At 37.4% G+C, this 23,421-nt stretch overlaps 1 protein-coding gene across 1 annotated transcript; it reads right to left on the bottom strand.

Annotated features, from left to right (window-relative positions):
- Positions 1-303: 303 nt before the first annotated feature.
- On the bottom strand, positions 304-22,593 carry LOC107983754 (V-set and immunoglobulin domain-containing protein 8-like). The gene is made up of 7 exons (XM_062965179.1): positions 21,989-22,593; positions 17,967-18,145; positions 16,352-16,553; positions 13,865-14,026; positions 11,936-12,058; positions 9,929-10,163; positions 304-2,168 (listed from the first exon to the last, which is right to left on the bottom strand). Exons 1-7 carry the CDS (start codon positions 22,035-22,037, stop codon positions 1,727-1,729), a joined length of 1,392 nt encoding a protein of 463 aa, XP_062821249.1. The 5' UTR covers positions 22,038-22,593; the 3' UTR covers positions 304-1,726.
- Between the last annotated feature and the right edge of the window lie 828 nt (positions 22,594-23,421).

Raw genomic sequence — 23,421 nt, 5'->3', positions numbered from 1 at the left:
AAGCATGAATGCATACAATTATATTAAAACCCATGTTGTAATAACTTTATTAGAATCAGAAAAAAAACACCCAAATTTCTGGGCAAACTTTTGAAGTGATTCGTAAAATCTTTAAGTGTGATTTTTTTCCAATTGATAAGTATATATACATATGAATGAAGGGCAATCATATAGGACATATTTCAGTATATAGACGATTGGCTCATAGTCGCAGGCATGGGTCAACTTGGGCCTTCCCTCCAGGTGTTTTGGACTTCAACTCCCACAATTCCTAACAGCCGGTAGGCTGTTAGGAATTGTGGGAGTTGAAGTCCAAAACACCTGGAGGGAAGGCCCAAGTTGACCCATGCCAATGCTATGAGTATATCGTCCATATACATAAGGATGCTATGAGCCAATCGTCGATATACTGAAATATGTCATCCACATACTGAACCTGGTATATCACAACACAGAGGTTTCCATCTATGGGAAAATATATTAGGAAGCATTTCCCGGTGGTGAGAACGATTTCATCTTTTTCTAATCGCCTTTTTGTCGTCAACGATACTAGAACTACCCTGTTTCCCCGAAAATAAGACAGTGTCTTATATTAATTTTTGCTCCCAAAGATGTACTAGGTCTTGTTTTCAGGGGATGTCTTACTTTTCCATGAAGAAGAATTCACATTTATTGTTGAACAAAAAAACGAACATTTATTATATACTGTACAGTAGTTGTCACCACAAACCAGCATGACCAGACAAACTGTGAATCCTATCAGGAGTTTCCTGTTATTATTTCCATGTACAACAATCTATAGTACGTACATTTACCGATCCTGCATGCTCTGGTGTTCTTTTTGGTGGTAATGATAAATACACACAGATGTCTAAACTAAACAATGTCGAAGAGATAAGCAAACACTATAAATGTTCAAAACATAAAAAGAGGTACAGTAGAGTCTCACTTATATATATAATTATACATATGATGTTATATATAATATTCATATATATATGATGTTATATATACAGTAGAGTCTCACTTATTCAAGACTCGCTTATTCAACATTCTGGATTATCCAAGGCATTTTTGTAGTCAATGTTTTCAATACATCGTAATATTTTGGTGCTAAAATCGTAAATTTTTAAGGAGATTAAGGAGAAGCCTATTAAACATCGAATTAGGTTATGATTTTACAAATTAATCACCAAAACATCATGTTATACAACAAATTTGACAGAAAAAGTAGTTCAACACGCAGTAATGTTATGTTGTAATTACTGTATTTACAAATTTAACACCAAAATATCACGATGTATTGAAAACATTGACTACAAAAATGCATTGGATAATCCAGAACCTTGGATAAGTAAGGCTTGGATAGGTGAGACTCTACTGTACCTCTTTTTATGTTTTGAACCTTTATAGTGTTTGTTTATCTCTTCGACATTGTACTTTTTGGTGGACATGCTTCCAAAGAAAAATTTTGCTAGGTCTTACTTTCAGGGGAGGCCTTTTATTTAGCAATTCAGCAAAACCTCTACTAGGTCTTATTTTCGGGGAAACAGGGTATTAATTTAGCCCAGTTACAGAACTTTGCAGAACCGAAATGACTACGTTCTTCAGTATGAGATGAAAAATAAAACCATTGCAGGAGAAAGGTACGAAGTCGTACATGTTTCCCAGCGAAGACAAGTGTTGGGCATATTATGACCCTCGTCACTCAATGTCCCAACCGGCTTCATATCAAAAGGCCTTCCTTGGTGGAGGCCTGCATCATGACCATGGCACTCTTGTAACGCTTGGTGCTCCCATCCTTCCAGCGGACGCAGCCGGGCTCCGAAGCGGGGCTGTCGAAATTGTGTAAGCTGGAGTAAGCCTGAGACTGGCCGCTGTGGTTCTTGCCCTTGGTGTACTGGATGGAGTTATCGGCGGGGGAATACGGATCTCGCCATTTGGAGGTGAGCGGCTCTTGCTCCGAACTGGGCAGAGAGGAGGGTTCCAGGTCGCTGTCGGGAGGAGAGAGAGGATTGGCCATCTTGACCTGGACGATGGGAGGGAGATACTTGCAGCCGGGGGGTCGGTGGCCGGTCCGGAACTGGTATCCCAGTATAGAGTGGAGGCTGCCCGTCTGGCTCAAGGCCTGGCTGCAGGGCCGGCTCGGAGGAGCATCGGCATCCACGCTGGAAGGGAAAGAAGGTCAGAGATCATGAAACACGTCAAGGCAGAGCTTTCCAAACATGTTGTGTGTTGTGGATTCTGAGAGAGACGGAGGACAGGTGGTTAAAGAGGCAGCAGCACTCGGGGATTCAGGACGAAGCAGAAGGAGGAGTGAGAGAAGATACGGCACAGATCCCTACTTTTAGGAACGGCGAAGGGAGAAAGAAGGCAGAAGAAGGTCAGCTAGGCTCACAGAGAAAACACTGAGGAATCAGGGCTGGAACTAACTTGGCACACAGAGCCCCCGTGACCAAAAAAACATACTGGATGTCTTTGGAGGGATTTATAGGAGTTGTAGCTTACCTATGTAAAGATCTAATTACGACTAAGGTTCTTTCAGGCAGGGGGGAATCTTTTTATCCCACCGCTGCCACCAAATTGTAAGGAATTTATAACGACTGCCACCAATTTGTAAAGGACTATGAATGACTAACACCAATTTGGAAAGATGCAGCCACCAAAGACTCAGGGAGGAGACCTTTTACTTTAAAGGGTAGCGTAACTTGGTTTAGAATATATGCAACAGAGGCTTAGATGTTGGAAGAACATTAACGAGTTTATTCAGGCACAGAGCTTAGTGGTTACAATATTGTTTCTCACTTAGAGGTATTCTTATTAACAGTTACAATACTAGAATGAGATGAATCAACTCTCTAAAGTATCACTTCTTTTACTTAAAATAGTTAAAACTTCTTCCTCTGCCACTTTTAAACTGTTACTTCAATGGATCTCTGTGAGTCCAGCTGGGATTGGTTCCCAAAGTCTGAAACCCGGACTATCCAGTGACTTCAAACCACAGTCACCCCTGTGATATACTATCACAGATCCTCTGTGCCTTTCCAGGACACAGACTACATTAAATAAGTCACCAAACTTATTTAAAACCGACTCAAAATGAATAATTGAGTCTCCTTGATCCCATCCACCTGGAATCAATCTTCCCTGTGCCTCATCAGAGCACAGACTGACTTTCTTTTTTAAACTCTGCAGTTCTTCAACTAAACGGCAACCAGCCTCTGAGTGCTGAGATGCAATAACTGTAATACTTACCCTTTTAAAACATAAGCACACAATTAAACATAACATCTGTAAACCAAAATTTGTACTTCTTTACAACCTACATCCAGAGCACACTAGGAACCCAAACAATGATGGCTTGGATTCATATCTGCATATCCAATATGCCTGCATTTGAATACAGTACTTGACAACTACTGCAAGAATATCCTTTGTTAGATACTGGAAATCGGAAGAAATTCCAACAAAAGATCTCTGGCAAGACAAAATAGAAGAAAATTGTGATATGGGCAGATTACCGTATATACTCGAGTATAAGCCGACCCAAATATAACCCGAGGCATCTTATTTTACCACAAAAAACCTGGGGAAACATTAACTCCAGTATAAGCCAAGGTACCAATAAAATTACATTACTGTATATACTCGAGTATAAGCCGACCCAAATATAAGCCGAAACACCTAATTTTACCACAAAAAAACTGGGAAAACATTGACTCAGGTATAAACCGAGAGTGGGAAATTTCAGAAATAAAAACAGATCCCAATAAAATTACATGAATTGAGGCATCAGTAGGTTAAATGTTTTTGAATATTTACATCAAGCTCAAATTTAAGATAAGACTGTCCAACTCTGATCAAATCATTATTCTCATTTTCTTCAATGTAAATGTGCTTATGTATCCTTTTAATAATAATAGAGTAAAATAATACATGTAATAATAATAATAAGATTTTATTGGTATTTGTTTTTATTTCTGAAATGTACCACCCTCGGTTTATACTGGAGTCAATGTTTTCCCATTTTTTTTGTAGTAAAATTAGGTGCCTTGGCTTATATTCGGGTCGGCTTATACTCGAGTATATACGGTATATGATTGAATCCAAGAAATGCAGAATGAGAATGCTATTAAACTATAAGCCAGGCTTTATGCTCAACATAAAGTCGATCTATCTCGCCATCTCACCCAACCCGACGATCTGTCGGAAACGGCTATTCCGAGAGAGATTGCGTCTGAACAGGCAGGTTTTAACAGTCGTGATGAATAAGAGTGACTGACAGTCGCAGGGCTGGGCCAAGGCGTTTTGCTCGCCCAAGGCACCAGGCAAGGCGTCTCCCTCTTCCTGATTGCTGTCCGGACGAGACATTAAAGATTTCTTCATTAGTGGCAAACCGTGGAAGAGCATCCTCCGCCACGCCTCAAGGAGACGGATAATGGAGAGGATAATGGGACTTGCAGTACCATCACTGGTGACACCCACCAACTGGGAGCCAACGTGTCACAGAGAAGCCCCATCAACAACAGGACATACTGTGGGGTTAGTGGGAATGGACCTTGATTTTGGGAGTTATAGTTCACTCTTGTCCAGAGAGCCCTGAACCCAGCTGAGGTCAGATCTGGACCAAACTTGGCACACAGAAACAAAACAGGCGACAGCAGAATTGACGAGAAGCAACTGGAAAAACTGAAGCGATACGAGGATTCAAAGATCGAACTGCAAAGACTCCGGCACAAGCCAGTCAAGGTGGTGCCAGTGGGGATCGGCACACTGGGCGCAATGCTTAAAGACCTTGGCCAGCAGTTATAAACAATCAGCACTGACAAAAATAACCATCTGTCAGCTTAATAATAATAATATATATATATATATATATATATATATATATATATATATATATATGCAATGTGCATAATTCCATGGAGTAATCAGCTGATGACCCAAAATGCAGACTGTGCAAGGAAAGCGACAAAACCATGGATCATATCCTCAGCTGCTGTAAGAAAATCGCACAGACAGACTACAATGATTCATTGGAACTTATGCCTCAAGTACCACCTCCCAGCAGGAAAGAACTGGTGGGATCACAAACCGGCAAAAGTCTTGGAAAATGAGCACGCAAAGATACTGTGGGACTTCCGAATCCAGACTGACAAAGTTCTGGAACACAACACACCAGACATCACAGTTGTGGAAAAGAAAAAGGTTTGGATCATTGATGTCGCCATCCCAGGTGACAGTCGCATTGATGAAAAACAACAGGAAAAACTCAGCCGCTATCAGGACCTCAAGATTGAACTTCAAAGACTCTGGCAGAAACCAGTGCAGGTGGTCCCGGTGGTGATTGGCACATTAGGTGCCGTGCCAAAAGATCTCAGCCGGCATTTGGAAACAATAGACATTGACAAAATTACGATCTGCCAACTGCAAAAGGCCACCCTGCTGGGATCTGCACGCATCATCCGAAAATACATCACACAGTCCTAGACACTTGGGAAGTGTTCGACTTGTGATTTTGTGATACGAAATCCAGCATGTCTATCTTGTTTGCTGTGTCATAATAAAATTATTATTGTCGAAGGCTTTCATGGCCAGAATCACAGGGTTGTTGTATGTCTTTCGGGCTGTGTGGCCATGTTCCAGAAGCATTCTCTCCTGACGTTTCGCCCACATCTATGGCAGGCATCCTCAGAGGTTGTGAGGTATCCATACCTCACAACCTCTGAGGATGCCTGCCATAGATGTGGGCGAAACGTCAGGAGAGAATGCTTCTGGAACATGGCCACACAGCCCGAAAGACATACAACAACCCTATTATTATTATTATTAGGAAGTGTCCGACGCATGATCCAATACAGCAGAGTGTCTGCTGTGGACTCATCTTGTGTTTCAAATACAGTAGAGTCTCACTTACTCAAGGTTCTGGATTATCCAATGCATTTTTGTAGTCAATGTTTTCAATATATCGTGATATTTTGTTGCTAAATTCGTAAATATAGTAATTACAACAAAACGTTACTGCGTATTGAACTACTTTTTCTGTCAAATTTGTTGTAAAACATGATGTTTTGGTGCTTAATTTGTAAAATCATAACCTAATTTGATGTTTAATAGGCTTTTCCTTCATACCTCCTTATTATCCAACATATTCGCTTATCCAAGGTTCTGCTGGCCCGTTTATGTTGGATAAGTGAGACTCTACTGTAATAATGGTGATGATGATAATAATAACAACAACAACAGCAATAAGCAGAAAACAAGAAGCAACTGGAAAAGCTGTCACGATACGAGGATCTAAAGATCGACCTGCAAAGACTCCGGCACAAGCCGGTCAAGGTGGTCCCAGTGGGGATCGGCACACTGGGTGCAATGCCTAAAGACCTTGGCCAGCAGTTATAAACAATCAGCACTGACAAAAATAACCATCTGTCAGCTTATTATTATTATTGTTATTACAGTAGAGTCTCACTTATCCAAGCTAAACAGGCCGGCAGAACCTTGGATAAGTGAATATCTTGGATAATAATAAGCCCGTTTATGTTGGATAAGTGAGACTCTACTGTACCACTGTTCACTGCTTTGAGTCTGTTTAAGAGAGAAAAGCAGTATATAAAAAATAATAAAGACAACAACAACAACAACAACAACACATCTGCCTAGCATGCAAGCCTTATTCTCTTCGAAGCAAGCAATCTGATTCTGACCCGATGGGAACGGAATATTATCTTGCAAATTTCTGAAACCTTAAACGGTGACTACGTCTTGCGGCTCTGAATTCGACCCATTAGCCATTTTAGTTGTTAAATTAAAGGCCTATTTTTCCTGTTGTTGTTTTTGGGGAGGAAGGAAGGGATGCCTGGGAGGGCCGGCTCGACCTGCATTTGGGAATAAACCGGTGTAATTATGAAACCATCCCAAGCGCTCATTATTTTCTCAGCCAGAAAGGAAGCGAGACCTTTTTTTAATAGTTTCCTCTTTCCAACTGATTGAGCTGGCTCTTCCTAAGCTCCAGGCTGCAAATTAGACAAGCATCACAGACCGGCTTTGTTTGTTTATTGCGGGATTTCCCATTAGAAATGTACTCCTGATCCGCTTTGGATATTCTTCTATTTCTATTATTATTATTATTATTATTATTATTATTATTATTATTATTATTATTATTATTATTATTGTATGACACAGCAAACAAGATAAACATGCTGGATTTCGTATCACAAAATCACAAGTCGAACACTTCCCAAGTGTCTAGGACTGTGTGATGTATTATTATTATTATTATTATTATTATTATTATTATTATTATTATTATGTCAAAGCAAACAAGATTGATATGCTGTATTTCGTATCACAAAATCACAAGTCGAACACTTCCCAAGTGTCTAGGACTGTGTGATATTATTATTATTATTATTATTATTATTATTATTATTATTATGACACAGCAAACAAGATAAACATTCTGGATTTCGTACCACAAAATGACAAGTCGAACACTTCCCAAGAATCATCATCATCATCATCATCTTCTTCTTCTTCTTCTTCTTCTTCTTCTTCTTCTTCTTCTTCTTCTTCTTCTTCTTCTTCTTCTTCTTCTTCTTATGTCACAGCAAACAAGATAGACATGCTGGATTTCATATCACAAAATCACAAGTCGAACACTTCCCAAGTGTCTAGGACTGTGTGATGTATTTTCGGATGATGCGTGCAGATCCCAGCAGGGTGGCCTTTTGCAGTTGGCAGATCGTAATTTTGTCAATGTCTATTGTTTCCAAATGCCGGCTGAGATCTTTTGGCACGGCACCCAGTGTGCCCATCACCACCGGGACCACCTGCACTGGTTTCTGCCAGAGTCTTTGAAGTTCAATCTTGAGGTCCTGATAGCGGCTGAGTTTTTCCTGTTGTTTTTCGTCAATGCGACTGTCACCTGGGATGGCGACATCAATGATCCAAACCTTTTTCTTTTCCACAACTGTGATGTCTGGTGTGTTGTATTCCAGAACTTTGTCAGTCTGGATTTGGAAGTCCAACAGTATCTTTGCGTGCTCATTTTCCAATACTTTTGCAGGTTTGTGATCCCACCAGTTCTTTGCTGCTGGGAGGTGGTACTTGAGGCATAAGTTCCAATGAATCATTTGGGCCACATAGTTGTGCCTCTGTTTGTAGTCTGTCTGTGCAATTTTCTTACAGCAGCTGAGGATGTGATCCATGGTTTCGTCGGTTTCCTTGCACAGTCTGCATTTTGGGTCATCAGCTGATTTTTCAATCTTGGCCTGAATTGCCTTTGTCCTGATGTCTTGCTCCTGGGCTGCAAGGATCAGGCCTTCTGTCTCCTTCTTCAGGGTCCCATTCGTGAGCCAGAGCCAGGTCTTCTCCTTATCAGCTTTTCCTTCAGTTTTGTCAAGGAACTTTCCATGCAATGTTTTGTTGTGCCAGCTGTCAGCTCTAGTTTGTAGTGCGGCTTTCTTGTACTGGTTTTTTGTCTGCTGTGCTTTGAGGAGTTTCTGATTTTTGACTTCAATCAAAGCAGGTTCTTCCCTTTGCTTTCCATCTTCTGCCAGGGCATGTTCTTCTTCTTTGGCTGCTTGTTTGACTTGTAAGAGTCCTCTGCCCCCTGATCTTCTAGGCAGATATAGCCGGTCAACATCACTATTATTATTATTATTATTATTATTATTATTATTATTATTATTATTATTATTATTATTAGTGTTGTTGAAGGCTTCCTGACAGAGGGCCATCCAGCCCAACATAGAGATAGATAGATGGATAGAAAGATAGACAGATAGATTCCTAGAGTTGGAAGAGACCCCAAGGGCCATCTAGTCCAACCCTTAAGAGATACATAGTTGGAAGGGACCTCCAGAGGCCATCCAGTCCAGCCCCTTTCTGCCATAAAGGATGATCAAATTCCTGCTATATTATTATCCATTACTATCTATTATTATTATTATTATTATTATTATTATTATTATTATTATTATTATTATTATTATCCAATATTATTATTGTTTCCATAATTATTAGTATCCATTATTATTATTATTATTATTATTATTATTATTATTATTATTATTATCCATTATTATCTATCTATAAGTATCCATAATTATTATCCATTATTATTATTATTCATTATTATTATATTTCTGAACTTTGGTTTGCTGTGAGTTTCCTGGGCTGTCTGGCCATGTTCCGGAAGCAGCATTCTCTCCTGACGTTTCTCCCACACCTACGACAGGTATCCTCAGAAGTTGCGAGATCTGTTGGAAGCTAGGCAAGCGGTGTATATATTTCTGAACTTTGGGTTGCTGCGAGTTTTCCGGGCTGTCTGGCCATGTTCCGGAAGCAGCATTCTCTCCTGACGTTTCTCCCACACCTACGGCAGGCATCCTCAGCAGTTGCGAGGTCTATTGGAAACTTAGCAAGTGGTGTATATATTTCTGAACTTTGGGTTGCGGTGAGTTTTCCAGGCTGTCTGGCCATGTTCTGGAAGCAGCATTCTCTCCTGAAATTTCTCCCACACCTATAGCAGGCGTCCTCAGAAGTTGTGAGGTCTATTAGAAACCTGGCAAGTGGTGTATATATTTCTGAACTTTGGGTTGCTGTGTGTTTCCTGGGCTGTCTGGCCATGTTCCGCAAGCAGCATTCTCTCCTGACATTTCTCCCACACCTATGGCAGGCATCCTCAGCGGTTGCGAGGTCTGTTGGAAACTAGGCAAGTGGGGTTTATATATATATATATCTGTGGAGGGTGGGAGAAAGAACTCTTGTCTGCTTGATTAGCACTGATTAGCCTTGCAAGCTTCGAAGCCTGGCTGCTTGCTGCCTGGGGGAATCCTTTGTTGGGAAGTGTGAGCCGGCCCTAGGTGACCCCTGGAGCTCATGAAAGTGGTCTATGTGCCGCCACCACCACGATGCTCACCAGATGTCGTTGCCCTTGGTCTGCACACACTCCTGCTTGATGTCCTGACCGCCGGAGCAACAGGAAGAGCAACAGCAGTCCCAGCAACTCTCTTTCCCGCAACAGCCGCCGCCGCACGGACAACAACGTTGGTTGCGGCAACAGCAGCAGCACCACGTCACTCCCCCCGCGATGAGGGCCGCGGCCAGGAGGCAGATGGTGACCGACCCTCCGACCAGCCAGTCGTAGTAGAAACCTGCTCAAAGAAAAGTCAGGACCGTTAGTTTCCTATCGTTGGGAAGAAGATCTAACTCAATGAGCTGCTATATCATGTTAGTAGCCAGCTGCACTAAATCACTACTGATCGAGAGGTCACGAGTTCGAAGCCCGGGTCGGATTGAGCTCCCGACCATTTAATAGCCTAGCTCGTTGTTGACCTAAGCAGCTCGAAAGACAGTTGCATCCGTTGAGTAGGAAATTTAGGTACTGCTTTATGTGGGGAGGCTAATTTTGAGTTCAAAGCCCAGGTTGGATTGAGCTCCAATGTTGCTTGTTGTTGACCTAGGCAGCTCGAAAGACAGTTGCATCTGTCAAGTAGGAAATTTAGGTACTGCTTTATGTGGGGAGGCTAATTTTGAGTTCAAAGCCCGAGTCGAATTGAGCTCCCGACCATTTAATAGCCTAGCTCGTTCTTGACCTAAGCAGCCCGAAAGACAGTTGCATCCATCGAGTAGGAAATTTAGGTACTGCTTTATGTGGGGAGGCTAATTTTGAGTTCAAAGCCCAGGTTGGATTGAGCTCCAATGTTGCTTGTTGTTGACCTAAGCAGCTCGAAAGACAGTTGCATCCGTCAAGTAGGAAATTTAGGTACTGCTTTATGTGGGGAGGCTAATTTTGAGTCCAAAGCCCAGGTTGGATTGAGCTCCCGACTATTTAATAACCTAGCTCGTGTTTGACCTAAGCAGCTCGAAAGACAGTTGCATCCGTCAAGTAGGAAATTTAGGTACTGCTTTATGTGGGGAGGCTAATTTTGAGTCCAAAGCCCAGGTTGGATTGAGCTCCCGACTATTAATAGCCTAGCTCGTTGTTGACCAAACAGCTCGAAAGACCGTTGCATCCGTCAGTAGGAAATTTAGGTACTGCTTTATGTGGGGAGGCCAATTTTATTTATCTTTTTATTTATTTATTTACAATAATAAGATCAGAGTGAAATAATAAATGTATTAATAATAATAAAAATAGAGTAAAATAAATGTAATAGTAGCAACAATAACAGAGTACAATAATAAATGTAATAATAGAGTAAAATAATAAATGTAATAATACCATATATTCTCGAGTATAAGGGGACTCAGGGCCAGATCACAATCCACGTGTATGTGACAAACATTCAATGCCATTATTAGACATACGACATATATAGACAGACACAGAGGCAAGTTAACATTAATAGCCTAGCTCGCAGTTGACCTAAGCAACCCGAAAGACAGTTGCATCCCTCAAGTAGGAAATTTAGATACTGCTTTATGTAGGGAGGCTAATTTTATTTATTTATTTATTTACAGTATTTATATCCCACCCTTTTTTCTCACCCCGAAGGGGACTCAGGGCCGGATCACAATACACATATATGTGACAAACATTCAATGCCATTATTAGACATACGACATATGGAGACAGACATAGAAGCAATTTAACATTTTTCCAGCTTCCAGTGTCATGAGGGTATGCTCGGTTCTGGCTGCTTCACTGTTCACTTGTGACACCGAGTCCTTGATGGAGTACTTCCTCATTCTTATGCACGCTGCTGGATGTAAATCGCCTAGAGCATCGTGGATGGAGGGCGATTAATAAGTAATTAAATGATGATGATGATGATGATGATGATGATGATGATGATGGATGGTTTTTGTAGTGTCGTAAATTAAGTTAAATTAGCCTCCCCGCATAAAGCGGTACCTAAATTTCCTACTCGACAGATGCAACTGTCTTTTGAGCTGCATAGCTAATGAATGGCAAGCGTCTTACCTCTGTCGAAGCCGATATCGACCGAGCAATAGGCAACGCCCACGTTGTTGCCCACTTTGCACTGATAGGTCCCCACGTGGTCTTCACACAAGCCGTAGATGTGGAAGTCGCCCGGCATGGAACCTGTTTCCAGCAAAAGAGGAATAAAGTCCTGATTTCAGTTGAGATTTGCCAGTCTGAGTATATGCACAGAGCTTTGCATCATTAAAAAGCAACCATAGATATATATACACACACACCGTATATACTCGAGTATAAGCCGAGTTTTTCAGCCCTTTATTAGGACTGAAAAAAAAAACCTTGGCTTATACATGGGTGAGGGTCCTGGTTGGCTTATATTTGGATCAGCTTATATTCGAGAATATATGGTATTATTACATTTATTATTTTACTCTATTATTACATTTATTATTGTACTCTATTATTGTTGCTACTATTACATTTATTTTACTCTATTTTTTATTAGTATTAATACATTTATTATTTCACTCTGATCTTATTATTATTATTGCATTTATTATTTTTCTCTGTTTATTATTACTTGCACTATTTTCCTGTATTTATTATTATTACATGTATTATTTTATTCTATTATTCTTAAAAGGATACATAAGCACATTTACATTGAAGAAGATGAGAATCATGATTTGATCCGAGTTGGACAGTCTTATCTTAAATTTGAGCTTGATGTAAATACAGTAGAGTCTCACTTATCCAACATAAACGAGCCGGCAGAATGTTGGATAAGTGGATATGTTGGATAATAAGGAGGCATTAAGGAAAAGCCTATTAAACATCAAATTAGGTTATCATTTTACAAATTAAGCACCAAAACATCATGTTAGACAACAAATTTGGCAGAAAAAGTAGTTCAATACCCAGTAATGCTATGTAGTAATCTATATATATAAAAGAGTGATGGCATCACGGCAACCCACAAAACAACAAAACTACAGTCCCTCCAACCTTGAAATTTGACAACACAATCCATCATCCACGCCTCTAGGTTGATACAACAAAAAGAAAAGAAAAATAAAGTCCTAATTAGAAAGAGAGGAATAATTGCTTTTATCCACTTGCTGCCAGTTAGAAGGCTAAGCACCTCCAATTTGGTCTCCTAGCAACCCAATAAAAAATAATAAAAAAACACTAAAAAATTGATACAATAAAATACTATAATAAAAGAAAATAACTAACAATACAAGAAAATAATAAAATATAATAAATAAAAATATAACTTACAATAAAATTAATAAAAAAAACTAACGTAAAATAAAAATTACACAACAATTTTTAACCAATACCACCACCACTTTGCCACAGCAATGCGTGGCTGGGCACAGCTAGTTACTGTATATATGAATTTAGCACCAAAATATCACGATATATTGAAAACATTGACTATAAAAATGTGTTGGATAATCCAGAACGTTGGATAAGCGAGTGTTGGATAAGTGAGACTCTACTGTATTCAAAAACATTTAACCTACTGATGCCTCGATTAATGTAATTGTATTGGTATCTATTTTTATTTCTGAAATTTACCACCCTCGGCTTATACTGGAGTCAACGTTTTCCCAGTTTTTTGTGATAAAATTAGGTGCCTCGGCTTATATTTGGGTCGGCTTATACTCGAGTATATACGGTAATGTAATTTTATTGGTATCTCGGCTTATACTGGAGTCAGTGTTTTCCCAGTTTTTTGTGATAAAATTAGGTGCCTCAGCTTATATTCGGGTCGGCTTATACTCGAGTATATACGGTAATGTAATTTTATTGGTATCTCGGCTTATACTGGAGTCAGTGTTTTCCCAGTTTTTTGTGATAAAATTAGGTGCCTCGGCTTATATTCGGGTCGGCTTATACTCGAGTATATACGGTATATATATACACACACACAGACATATATACACATATTTGCATACTCACCCATAGATCCCCCGGGAATCCTGTCTATGAAGGGCTGTCCGCCCAGTATAGACCAGTGGTAGCTGAGGGGCTGGGAGCCCACCGTGGCCGAGCAGCGTAGGATGATGTCCTGCCCGTAGGCAACATCTCCCATAATCCAGCACTGCGGAGCCGCCGGCCTTTCTAGGAGGGAAACAAAGAGGCCGTCAGCACCACAAGTCAAAGTCAGAGAAGGTCAAGTAGGAAATATAGGTACTGCTTTATGTGGGGAGGCTAATTTTATTGATTATTTATTTCCAATGGTCTTAGGAATCCCTCCAGTATCTCCTGTTGGTCATGGGGGTTCTGTGGGCCACGTTTGGTTCAATTCCATCGTCGGCAGAGTTCGGAATGCTCTTTGATTTTAGACGAACTATAAATCCCAGCAACTACAACTCCCAAACGACAAAATCAGTCCCTCCCCAACCCCACCAGTATTCAAATTTGGGTGTATTGGGTATTTGTGCCAAATTTGGTCCAGTGAATGAAAATACATCCTGCATATCGGATATTTATGATTTGTGATTTGGATATTTATCAGATGTTTACAATTTGCGATTCGGATATTTATCGGATATTTACTATTTGCAATTCGGATATTTATGATTTGTGATTCGGATATTTATCGGATATTTACTATTTGCAATTCGGATATTTACGATTTGTGATTCGGATATTTATCGGATATTTACAATTCGTGATTTGGTTATTTATTGGATATTTACGATTCGCGATTCGGTTATTTATCAGATATTTACGATTTGCAATTCGGATATTTATTGGATGTTTACGATTTGCGATTCGGATATTTATCAGATATTTACGATTTGCAATTCGAATATTTGTCAGATATTTACGATTTGCAATTCAGATATTTATCAGATATTTACGATTCGCGATTTGGATATTTATCGGAGATTTACAATTTGCGATTCGGATATTTATCGGATATTTACGATTTGGATATTTATCGGATATTTATGATTCGTGATTCAGATATTTATCAGATATTTACAATTCGCAATTTGGATATTTATTGGATGTTTACGATTCACGATTCGGATATTTATTGGATATTTACAATTCGCAATTCAGATATTTATCAGATATGTATGATTCGTGATTCAGATATTAATCAGATATTTATGATTCGTGATTCGGATATTTTTCAAATGTTTACTATTTGCAATTCGGATATTTATCGGATATTTATTATTTGTGATTCAGATATTTATCGGATATTTACAATTTGTGATTTGGATATTTATCTGATATTTACGATTCGTGATTCGGATATTTATGATTCACAATCTGGATATTTATCAGATGTTTACAATTTGAAATTTGGATATTTACGATTTACGATTCAGATATTTACAATTCGTGATTTGGATATTTATCGGATGTTTACGATTTGCAATTTGGATATTTACAATTTGTGATTCAGATATTTATCAGATATTTACGATTTGCAATTCGGATATTAATCGAATATATACAATTCACGATTCAGATATTTATCGGATACTTATAATTCGTGATTTGGATATTTATTGGATATTTACGATTTGCAATTCAGATATTTATCAGATATTTACAATCCGTGATTTGGATATTTATCGGAGATTTACGATTCACAATTCGGATATTTATCGGATCTTTACGATTTGCAATTCGGATATTTATTGGACATTTACGATTCGCGATTTGGATGTCTATCGGATATTTATTATTCGTGATTCAGATATTTACCGGAGATTTACAATTTGCGATTCGGATATTTATCGGATATTTACGATTTGGATATTTATCGGATATTTATGATTCGTGATTCAGATATTTATCGGATATTTACAATTCGCAATTTGGATATTTATCGGATGTTTACGATTCACGATTCGGATATTTATTGGATATTTACAATTTGCAATTCGGATATTTATCGGATGTTTACAATTTGCAATTTGGATATTTACAATTCGTGATTTGGATACTTATCGAATGTTTACGATTTGCAATTTGGATACTTATGATTCGTGATTCAGATATTTATCAGATATTTACGATTCGCAATTTGGATATTTATCGGATATTTATGATTTGGATATTTATCGGATATTTACGATTCATGATCCAGATATTTATCGGATATTTACAATTCACAATTCGGATATTTATCGGATGTTTACGATTTGCAATTTGGATATTTACGATTCGTGGTTCAGATACTTATCGGATGTTTACGATTTGCGATTTGGATATTTATCGGATATTTACGATTCGCGATTCAGATATTTATCAGATATTTACAATTTGCAATTCGGATATTTATCGGATATTTACGATTCGCAATTCAGATATTTATTGGATATCGGATAAGGGGTGACGGCATTAGGAAGGTTGAGAACCACTGAGTCGAAGGCATGAGGAGGTGAATCCCGCCTCGACCGGAGGAGAGAGGAGACCCACCTTGCACGGTGATGGTGACTTTGTGGCTGGCTTCCGTGGTCTTCTTGACCGTGCACTCGTACGTGGCCGAGTCGGCGATCTGCACGTTCTGCAGCTGCATGGAGGCGTCATAGAGGCTGGGGTCCGGGGAGGCAAAGCCCACCCGCTGCTGGAGATCCGGAGGCCCCGGGTAGGTGATCCGGTGATCGTGGTAACCGAGGAGCTTTTGGGGATTCAAGGAATGAGAAACAGAGTTGGAGAGAGGAGGAAGCGAGTTCGATCAACCATCAACAATGTCCCGCCATCACAAAGTTTTTGAAGTTTAATCCACTTTTCCCATGTCTGGATGTAGGTGAACTACAACTCCCAAACTCAATGTCAGTGCCCACCAAACCTTTCGGATATTTACGATTTGAATATTTATCGGATTTGCAGTTCATAACGGTTCATAAAGCAAAATGACAGTGATGAAGTAGCAACAACAATAACCGTATCAAGGGTTCGCGGCATGAGGAAGGTTGAGAAGCACTGGTGTCATGGCACACAGGTAACTCAGCTGTTAGACCGAAAAACCGTAAAATAATTTTATGGTTGGGGGTCACCAACATGAGGGGCATTAGGAAGGTTGAGAAGCACTGGTGTCATGGCACACAGGTAACTCAGCTCTTAGACCGAAAAACCGTAAAATAATTTTATGGTTGGGGGTCACCAACATGAGGGGCATTAGGAAGGTTGAGAAGCACTGGTGTCATGGCACACAGGTAACTCAGCTCTTAGACCGAAAAACCGTAAAATAATTTTATGGTTGGGGGTCACCAACATGAGGGGCATTAGGAAGGTTGAGAAGCACTGATGTAATGGCACACAGGTAACTCAGCTGTTAGACTGAAAAACCATAAAATAATTTAATGGTTGGGGGTCACCAACTTGAGGGACATTAGGAAGGTTGAGAAGCACTGATGTCATGGCACACAGGTAACTCAGCTGTTAGACCAAAAAACCGTAAAAGAATTTTATGGTTGGGGGTCACCAACATGAGGGGCATTAGGAAGGTTGAGAAGCACTGGTGTCATGGCACACAGGTAACTCAGCTGTTAGACTGAAAAACCCTAAAATAATTTTATGGTTGGGGGTAACCACAACATGAGGAACCATATCAAGGGGTCACGGCATTAGGAAGGTTGAGAAGCACTGATGTAATGGCACACAGGTAACTCAGCTGTTAGACTGAAAACCGTAAAATAATTTTATGGTTAAGGGTCAGCACAACATGAGGAACTGAATTAAGGGTTCACGGCATTAGGAAGGTTGAGAAGCACTGATGTCATGGCACACAGGTAACTCAGCTGTTAGACTGAGAAACCATGAAATAATTTTATGGTTGGGGGTCAGCACAACATGAGAGACCGAATTAAGGGTTCGCGGCATTAGGAAGGTTGAGAAGCACTGATGCAATGGCACACAGGTAACTCAGCTGTTAGACTGAGAAACCATAAAATAATTTTATGGTTGGGGGTCAGCACAACATGAGGAACCGTATCAAGGGTTTGCGGCATTAGGAAGGTTGAGAAGCACTACTACTATTACTACTTGCATTGCAACTCCGATACGGGTTTCTCAAGCATCCCAGACTCACCTGCTTGTCCTGGGGGTAGGGGCCCGGCTTCACCTGCTTCCACTCGATGTCCCAGTCGTTTTCGGGAGTGTTGTCTTCCGGGTCGGACGCAAAAGGACACCCCAGCTTGATGGACTCCCCTTTGGGCAGGTAGATGACCTTCGGCTCCCCTTCCTTGATCCTCACTCCACCAGCTCCCACTGAAAAGCAACACAATGTACACTATTATTTCTGTAGCAGAATAAGACTTAAACTGTATATACCGTATATACTCAAGTATAAGCCGACCTGACTATAATAATATAATATACAGTAATAATAATATAAAATAATATTATCGGATGTAATTGTATGAATTTTATATGTTGTACGCTGTTATATATATATATACAGTAATTATTATATAATATCTTCTTCTTCTTCTTCTTCTTCTTCTTCTTATTATTATTATTATTATTATCTCTGGATTCGAACTGCCGACCTTTCCGTCAACAGTTCAGTGGTTTAACCTGGGGGAGTAATAATGTAATAATAATAATAATAATAATAATATAAAATAATATTATCGGATGTAATTGTATGAATTTTATATGTTGTACGCTGTTATATATATATATACAGTAATTATTATATAATATCTTCTTCTTCTTCTTCTTCTTCTTCTTATTATTATTATTATCTCTGGATAACTTTTTATAATACACTATTTTTCAATATTTGAAGAAACCTGTTCCTGGTTTGAAAGTCTTATTTCCTGTTCAATTGGGTTCTTATCACTGTGAAAGTCCCTCTTCTACTTGTGTAGACTTTAACGAAACATTAAGACACATTTAGAGAATGGCCCAACGATGGTTCAAATTACATTGCTGGTTGCGCCCAGGGACAACGTCTCGGAACTCGATTCAAAAAGCAAGAACAATCCGAAATAATTCCGATATAAGAATCAAAACGATTTTTTGGACAACCCTAGTATATACATATAATATTGATAATAATATTATAATGTAATACAAATTTGTTCAACTCCATTGTTTAATTTATCAATCTATAATATATTGTATATACATATAATATTGATAATAATATGATAATGAAATACAAGTTTGTTCAACTCCACTGTTTAATTTATCAATATATAATATATTGTATATACATATAATATTGATAATAATATGATAATGAAATACAAGTTTGTTCAACTCCACTGTTTAATTTATCAATCTATAATATATTGTATATACATATAATATTGATAATAATATGATAATGTAATACAACTTTGTTCAACTCCATTGTTTAATTTAGCAATATATAATATATTGTATATACATATAATATTGATAATAATATGATAATGTAATACAACTTTGTTCAACTCCATTGTTTAATTTAGCAATATATAATATATTGTATATACATATAATATTGATAATAATATGATAATGAAATACAAGTTTGTTCAACTCCATTGTTTAATTTATCAATCTATAATATATTGTATATACATATAATATTGATAATAATATGATAATGAAATACAAGTTTGTTCAACGCCACTGTTTAATTTATCAATCTATAATATATTGTATATACATATAATATTGATAATAATATGATAATGTAATACAATAGAACAATAATACAATATAATATATATTATATATTACATGTAATATTACTAATAATATTGCAATATAGTGGTATAGTACAATATAGTTATATTATTATCAATATTATATGTATATATTATATATACATATAATATTGATAATAATATTATAATGTAATACAATATTATACTAATAATACAATATAATAATATTAATTATATATTATATATTATATGTAATATTACTAATAATATAACCATATAATGATATAGTAAATTATAGTAATTTAATGCTTATATTGTGCTATGCTAGTAATATATTGTATGTTCATTTGATTTGTAAGCCGCTCTGAGTGAGAAGAGCGGGATATAAATGTAGTAAATAAATAAATAAGTAAATAAATAAATTAAATTCTTGGTGCAGTTCAGAATGTTCTTTGATCGTAAGTGAACTACAACTCCCAAATGACAAAATTATTCCCCCCGACCCACCCCACCAGTTATTCAAATTTGGGCGTATCGGATATTTGTGCCAAATTTGATCCAGTGAATGCAAATACATCCTGCATATCCTAGATTTCCCGTTTTTCCTCCACCACAGACACCCCAGTGTTTCTTACTTGATTCATAAAAGGAGCAAAATGTCAGTGATGAAGTCGCAACGAAACTAATGTTATGGTTGGGGGTCACCACGACATGAGAAGGTGGAGTAAGGGGTCGTGGCATTGGGAAGGTTGAGAAGCACTGATGTAATGGCACACAGGTAACTCAGCTGTTAGACTGGAAAACCATAAAATAATTTTATGGTTGGGGGCCAGCACAACATGAGAAACTGTATTAAGGGGTCACCACATTAGGAAGGTTGAGAAGCGCTGATGTAATGGCACACAGGTAACTCAGCTGTTAGACTGGAAAACCATAAAATAATTTTATATATATATATAACAGCGTACAACATATAAAATTCATACAAACACATCCGATAATATTATTTTATATTATTATTACTGTATATTATTTTATATTATTATATTATTATTATTGCATTATTACTCCCCCAGGTTAAACCACTGAGCTGCTGATGGAAAAGTTGGCAGTTCGAATCCAGAGATTATATATAATAATAATAATAATAATAATAATAATAATAATAATAATAATAATAATAAATAAATAAGATATATATATATATATATAAAACAGCGTACAACATATAAAATTCATACAAATACATCCGATAATATTATTTTATATTATTATTACTGTATATTATTTTATATTATTATATTATTATTATGGCATTATTACTCCCCCAGGTTAAACCACTGAGCTGCTGATGGAAAAGTTGGCAGTTCGAATCCAGAGATTATATATAATAATAATAATAATAATAATAATAATAATAATAATAAATAAGATATATATATATATAAAACAGCGTACAACATATAAAATTCATACAAATACATCCAATAATATTATTTTATATTATTATTACTGTATATTATTTTATATTATTATATTATTATTATGGCATTATTACTCCCCCAGGTTAAACCACTGAGCTGCTGATGGAAAAGTTGGCAGTTCGAATCCAGAGATTATATATAATAATAATAATAAAAAATAAGATATATATATATATATATATATATATATATATATATATATATATACAGCGTACAACATATAAAATTCATACAAACACATCCGATAATATTATTTTATATTATTATTACTGTATATTATTTTATATTATTATATTATTATTATTGCATTATTACTCCCCCAGGTTAAACCACTGAGCTGCTGATGGAAAAGTTGGCAGTTCGAATCCAGAGATTATATATAATAATTATTATTATTACAGTAATAATAATATAAAATAATATTATCGGATGTATTTGTATGAATTTTATATTTTGTACGCTGTTATTATTATTATTATTATTATTATTATTATTATTATTATTATTATTATTATTATTATTATTATTATTATTATATAATCTCTGGATTCGAACTGCCAACTTTTCCATCAGCAGCTCAGTGGTTTAACCTGGGGGAGTAATAATGCCATAATAATAATATAATAATATAAAATAATATTATTGGATGTATTTGTATGAATTTTATATGTTGTACGCTGTTTTATATATATATATATATATCTTATTTATTATTATTATTATTATTATTATTATTATTATTATTATTATTATTATTATTATATATAATCTCTGGATTCGAACTGCCAACTTTTCCATCAGCAGCTCAGTGGTTTAACCTGGGGGAGTAATAATGCAATAATAATAATATAATAATATAAAATAATATACAGTAATAATAATATAAAATAATATTATCAGATGTATTTGTATGAATTTTATATGTTGTATGCTGTTATATATCTATATATATAGATGTGCCTTACCTAGAAAGATGTGGATGAGCAGGATCCGGAAGCCCGTGTTGCTTGCCATGGCGAAGTCCCGCAATATAATATAACGAGTGGCAGGATGCGCGGCGACTTGCAGGCGAGCAGCTCCTGCCAAATAAGTTGTTATGCGGAGAGTGTTGATGTTTTAACCCTCCTGGGCTTGCATCATGTGTGAGGTCAGGATTCCTTTGGATTGACTTTCCAGCCGGTGATTGTGCACCTCCAAACCATAAAAGCCAGCTTCGGGGACCCACCCCGGTTACCTTTGAAGTTGCACCACAATTAGCAATTAAGGCAATTTTTTTCCCCATCGACAGAGGAAGTTTGGAGAGAAGTCTCCTCCGGGACGGACCCGTTGGCCGGAGTCTCCTCCAAAGTTTTATATTATTGTTACTGTATATTATTTTATATTATTATATTATTATTTTTACATTATTACTCCTCCACGTTAAACCACTGAGCTGCTGACGGAAAGGTCAGCAGTTCGAGTCCAGAGATTATATATAATAATAATATAATAATAATAATCCATTGGAACATTGCCCCGAACATGCCCTGGCAGAATATGGAAAGCAAAGTGAAGAACTTGCTTTGATTGAAATCAAAAATCAGAAACTCCTCAAAGCACAGCAGACAAAAAACCAGTACAAGAAAACTGCACTACAAACTAGAGCTGACAGCTGGCACAACAAAACACTGCATGGAAAGTTCCTTGAAATCATGTCTCTTCTTAGGCCATGTTAGCTGCCCCGAGTCCCTTCGGGGAGATGGTGGCAGGATAGAAAAATAAATTAAAAATAAATAAATAATAATAATAAAAATATTATTTTATTATGACACAGCAAACAAGATAGATATGCTGGATTTCGTATCACAAAATCACAAGTCGGACACTTCCCAAGTGTCTAGGACTGTGTGATGTATTATTATTATTATTAGTATTATTATTTTATTGTGACACAGCAAACAAGATAGATATGCTGGATTTCGTTTCACAAAACCACAAGTCGAACACTTCCCAAGTGTCTAGGACTGTGTGATGTATTATTATTATTATTAGTATTATTATTTTATTGTGACACAGCAAACAAGATAGATATGCTGGATTTCGTTTCACAAAACCACAAGTCGAACACTTCCCAAGTGTCTAGGACTGTGTGATGTATTTTCGGATGATGCGCGCAGATCCCAGCAGGGTGGCCTTTTGCAGCTGGCAGATCATAATTTTGTCAATGCCTATTGTTTCCAAATGCCGGCTGAGATCTTTTGGCATGGCACCCAATGTGCCCATCACCACCGGGACCACCTGCACTGGTTTCTGCCAGAGTCTTTGAAGTTCAATCTTGAGGTCCTGAGAGCGGCTGAGTTTTTCCTGTTGTTTTTCGTCAATGCGACTGTCACCTGGGATGGCGACATCAATGATCCAA

This window comes from Anolis carolinensis, unplaced genomic scaffold, assembly GCF_035594765.1.
Source record: "Anolis carolinensis isolate JA03-04 unplaced genomic scaffold, rAnoCar3.1.pri scaffold_14, whole genome shotgun sequence".
In the NCBI taxonomy this organism is placed as follows: domain Eukaryota; kingdom Metazoa; phylum Chordata; class Lepidosauria; order Squamata; family Dactyloidae; genus Anolis; species Anolis carolinensis.
This window is presented reverse-complemented; position numbering and strand designations above follow the sequence as displayed.

What these genes read in the sequence shown, in the direction of transcription:
- LOC107983754 (XM_062965179.1), bottom strand. Translation starts at nt 22,037, where the DNA reads ATGGCAAGCAACACGGGCTTCCGGATCCTGCTCATCCACATCTTTCTA. An exon ending in CGATATCGGCTTCGACAGAG is followed by an intron (nt 10,164 to 11,935) that starts GTAAGACGCTTG and finishes TTCTTTGAGCAG; the next exon opens with GTTTCTACTACGACTGGCTG. An exon ending in ACCAAGGGCAACGACATCTG is followed by an intron (nt 2,169 to 9,928) that starts GTGAGCATCGTG and finishes TTTCCCTTCCAG; the next exon opens with CGTGGATGCCGATGCTCCTC.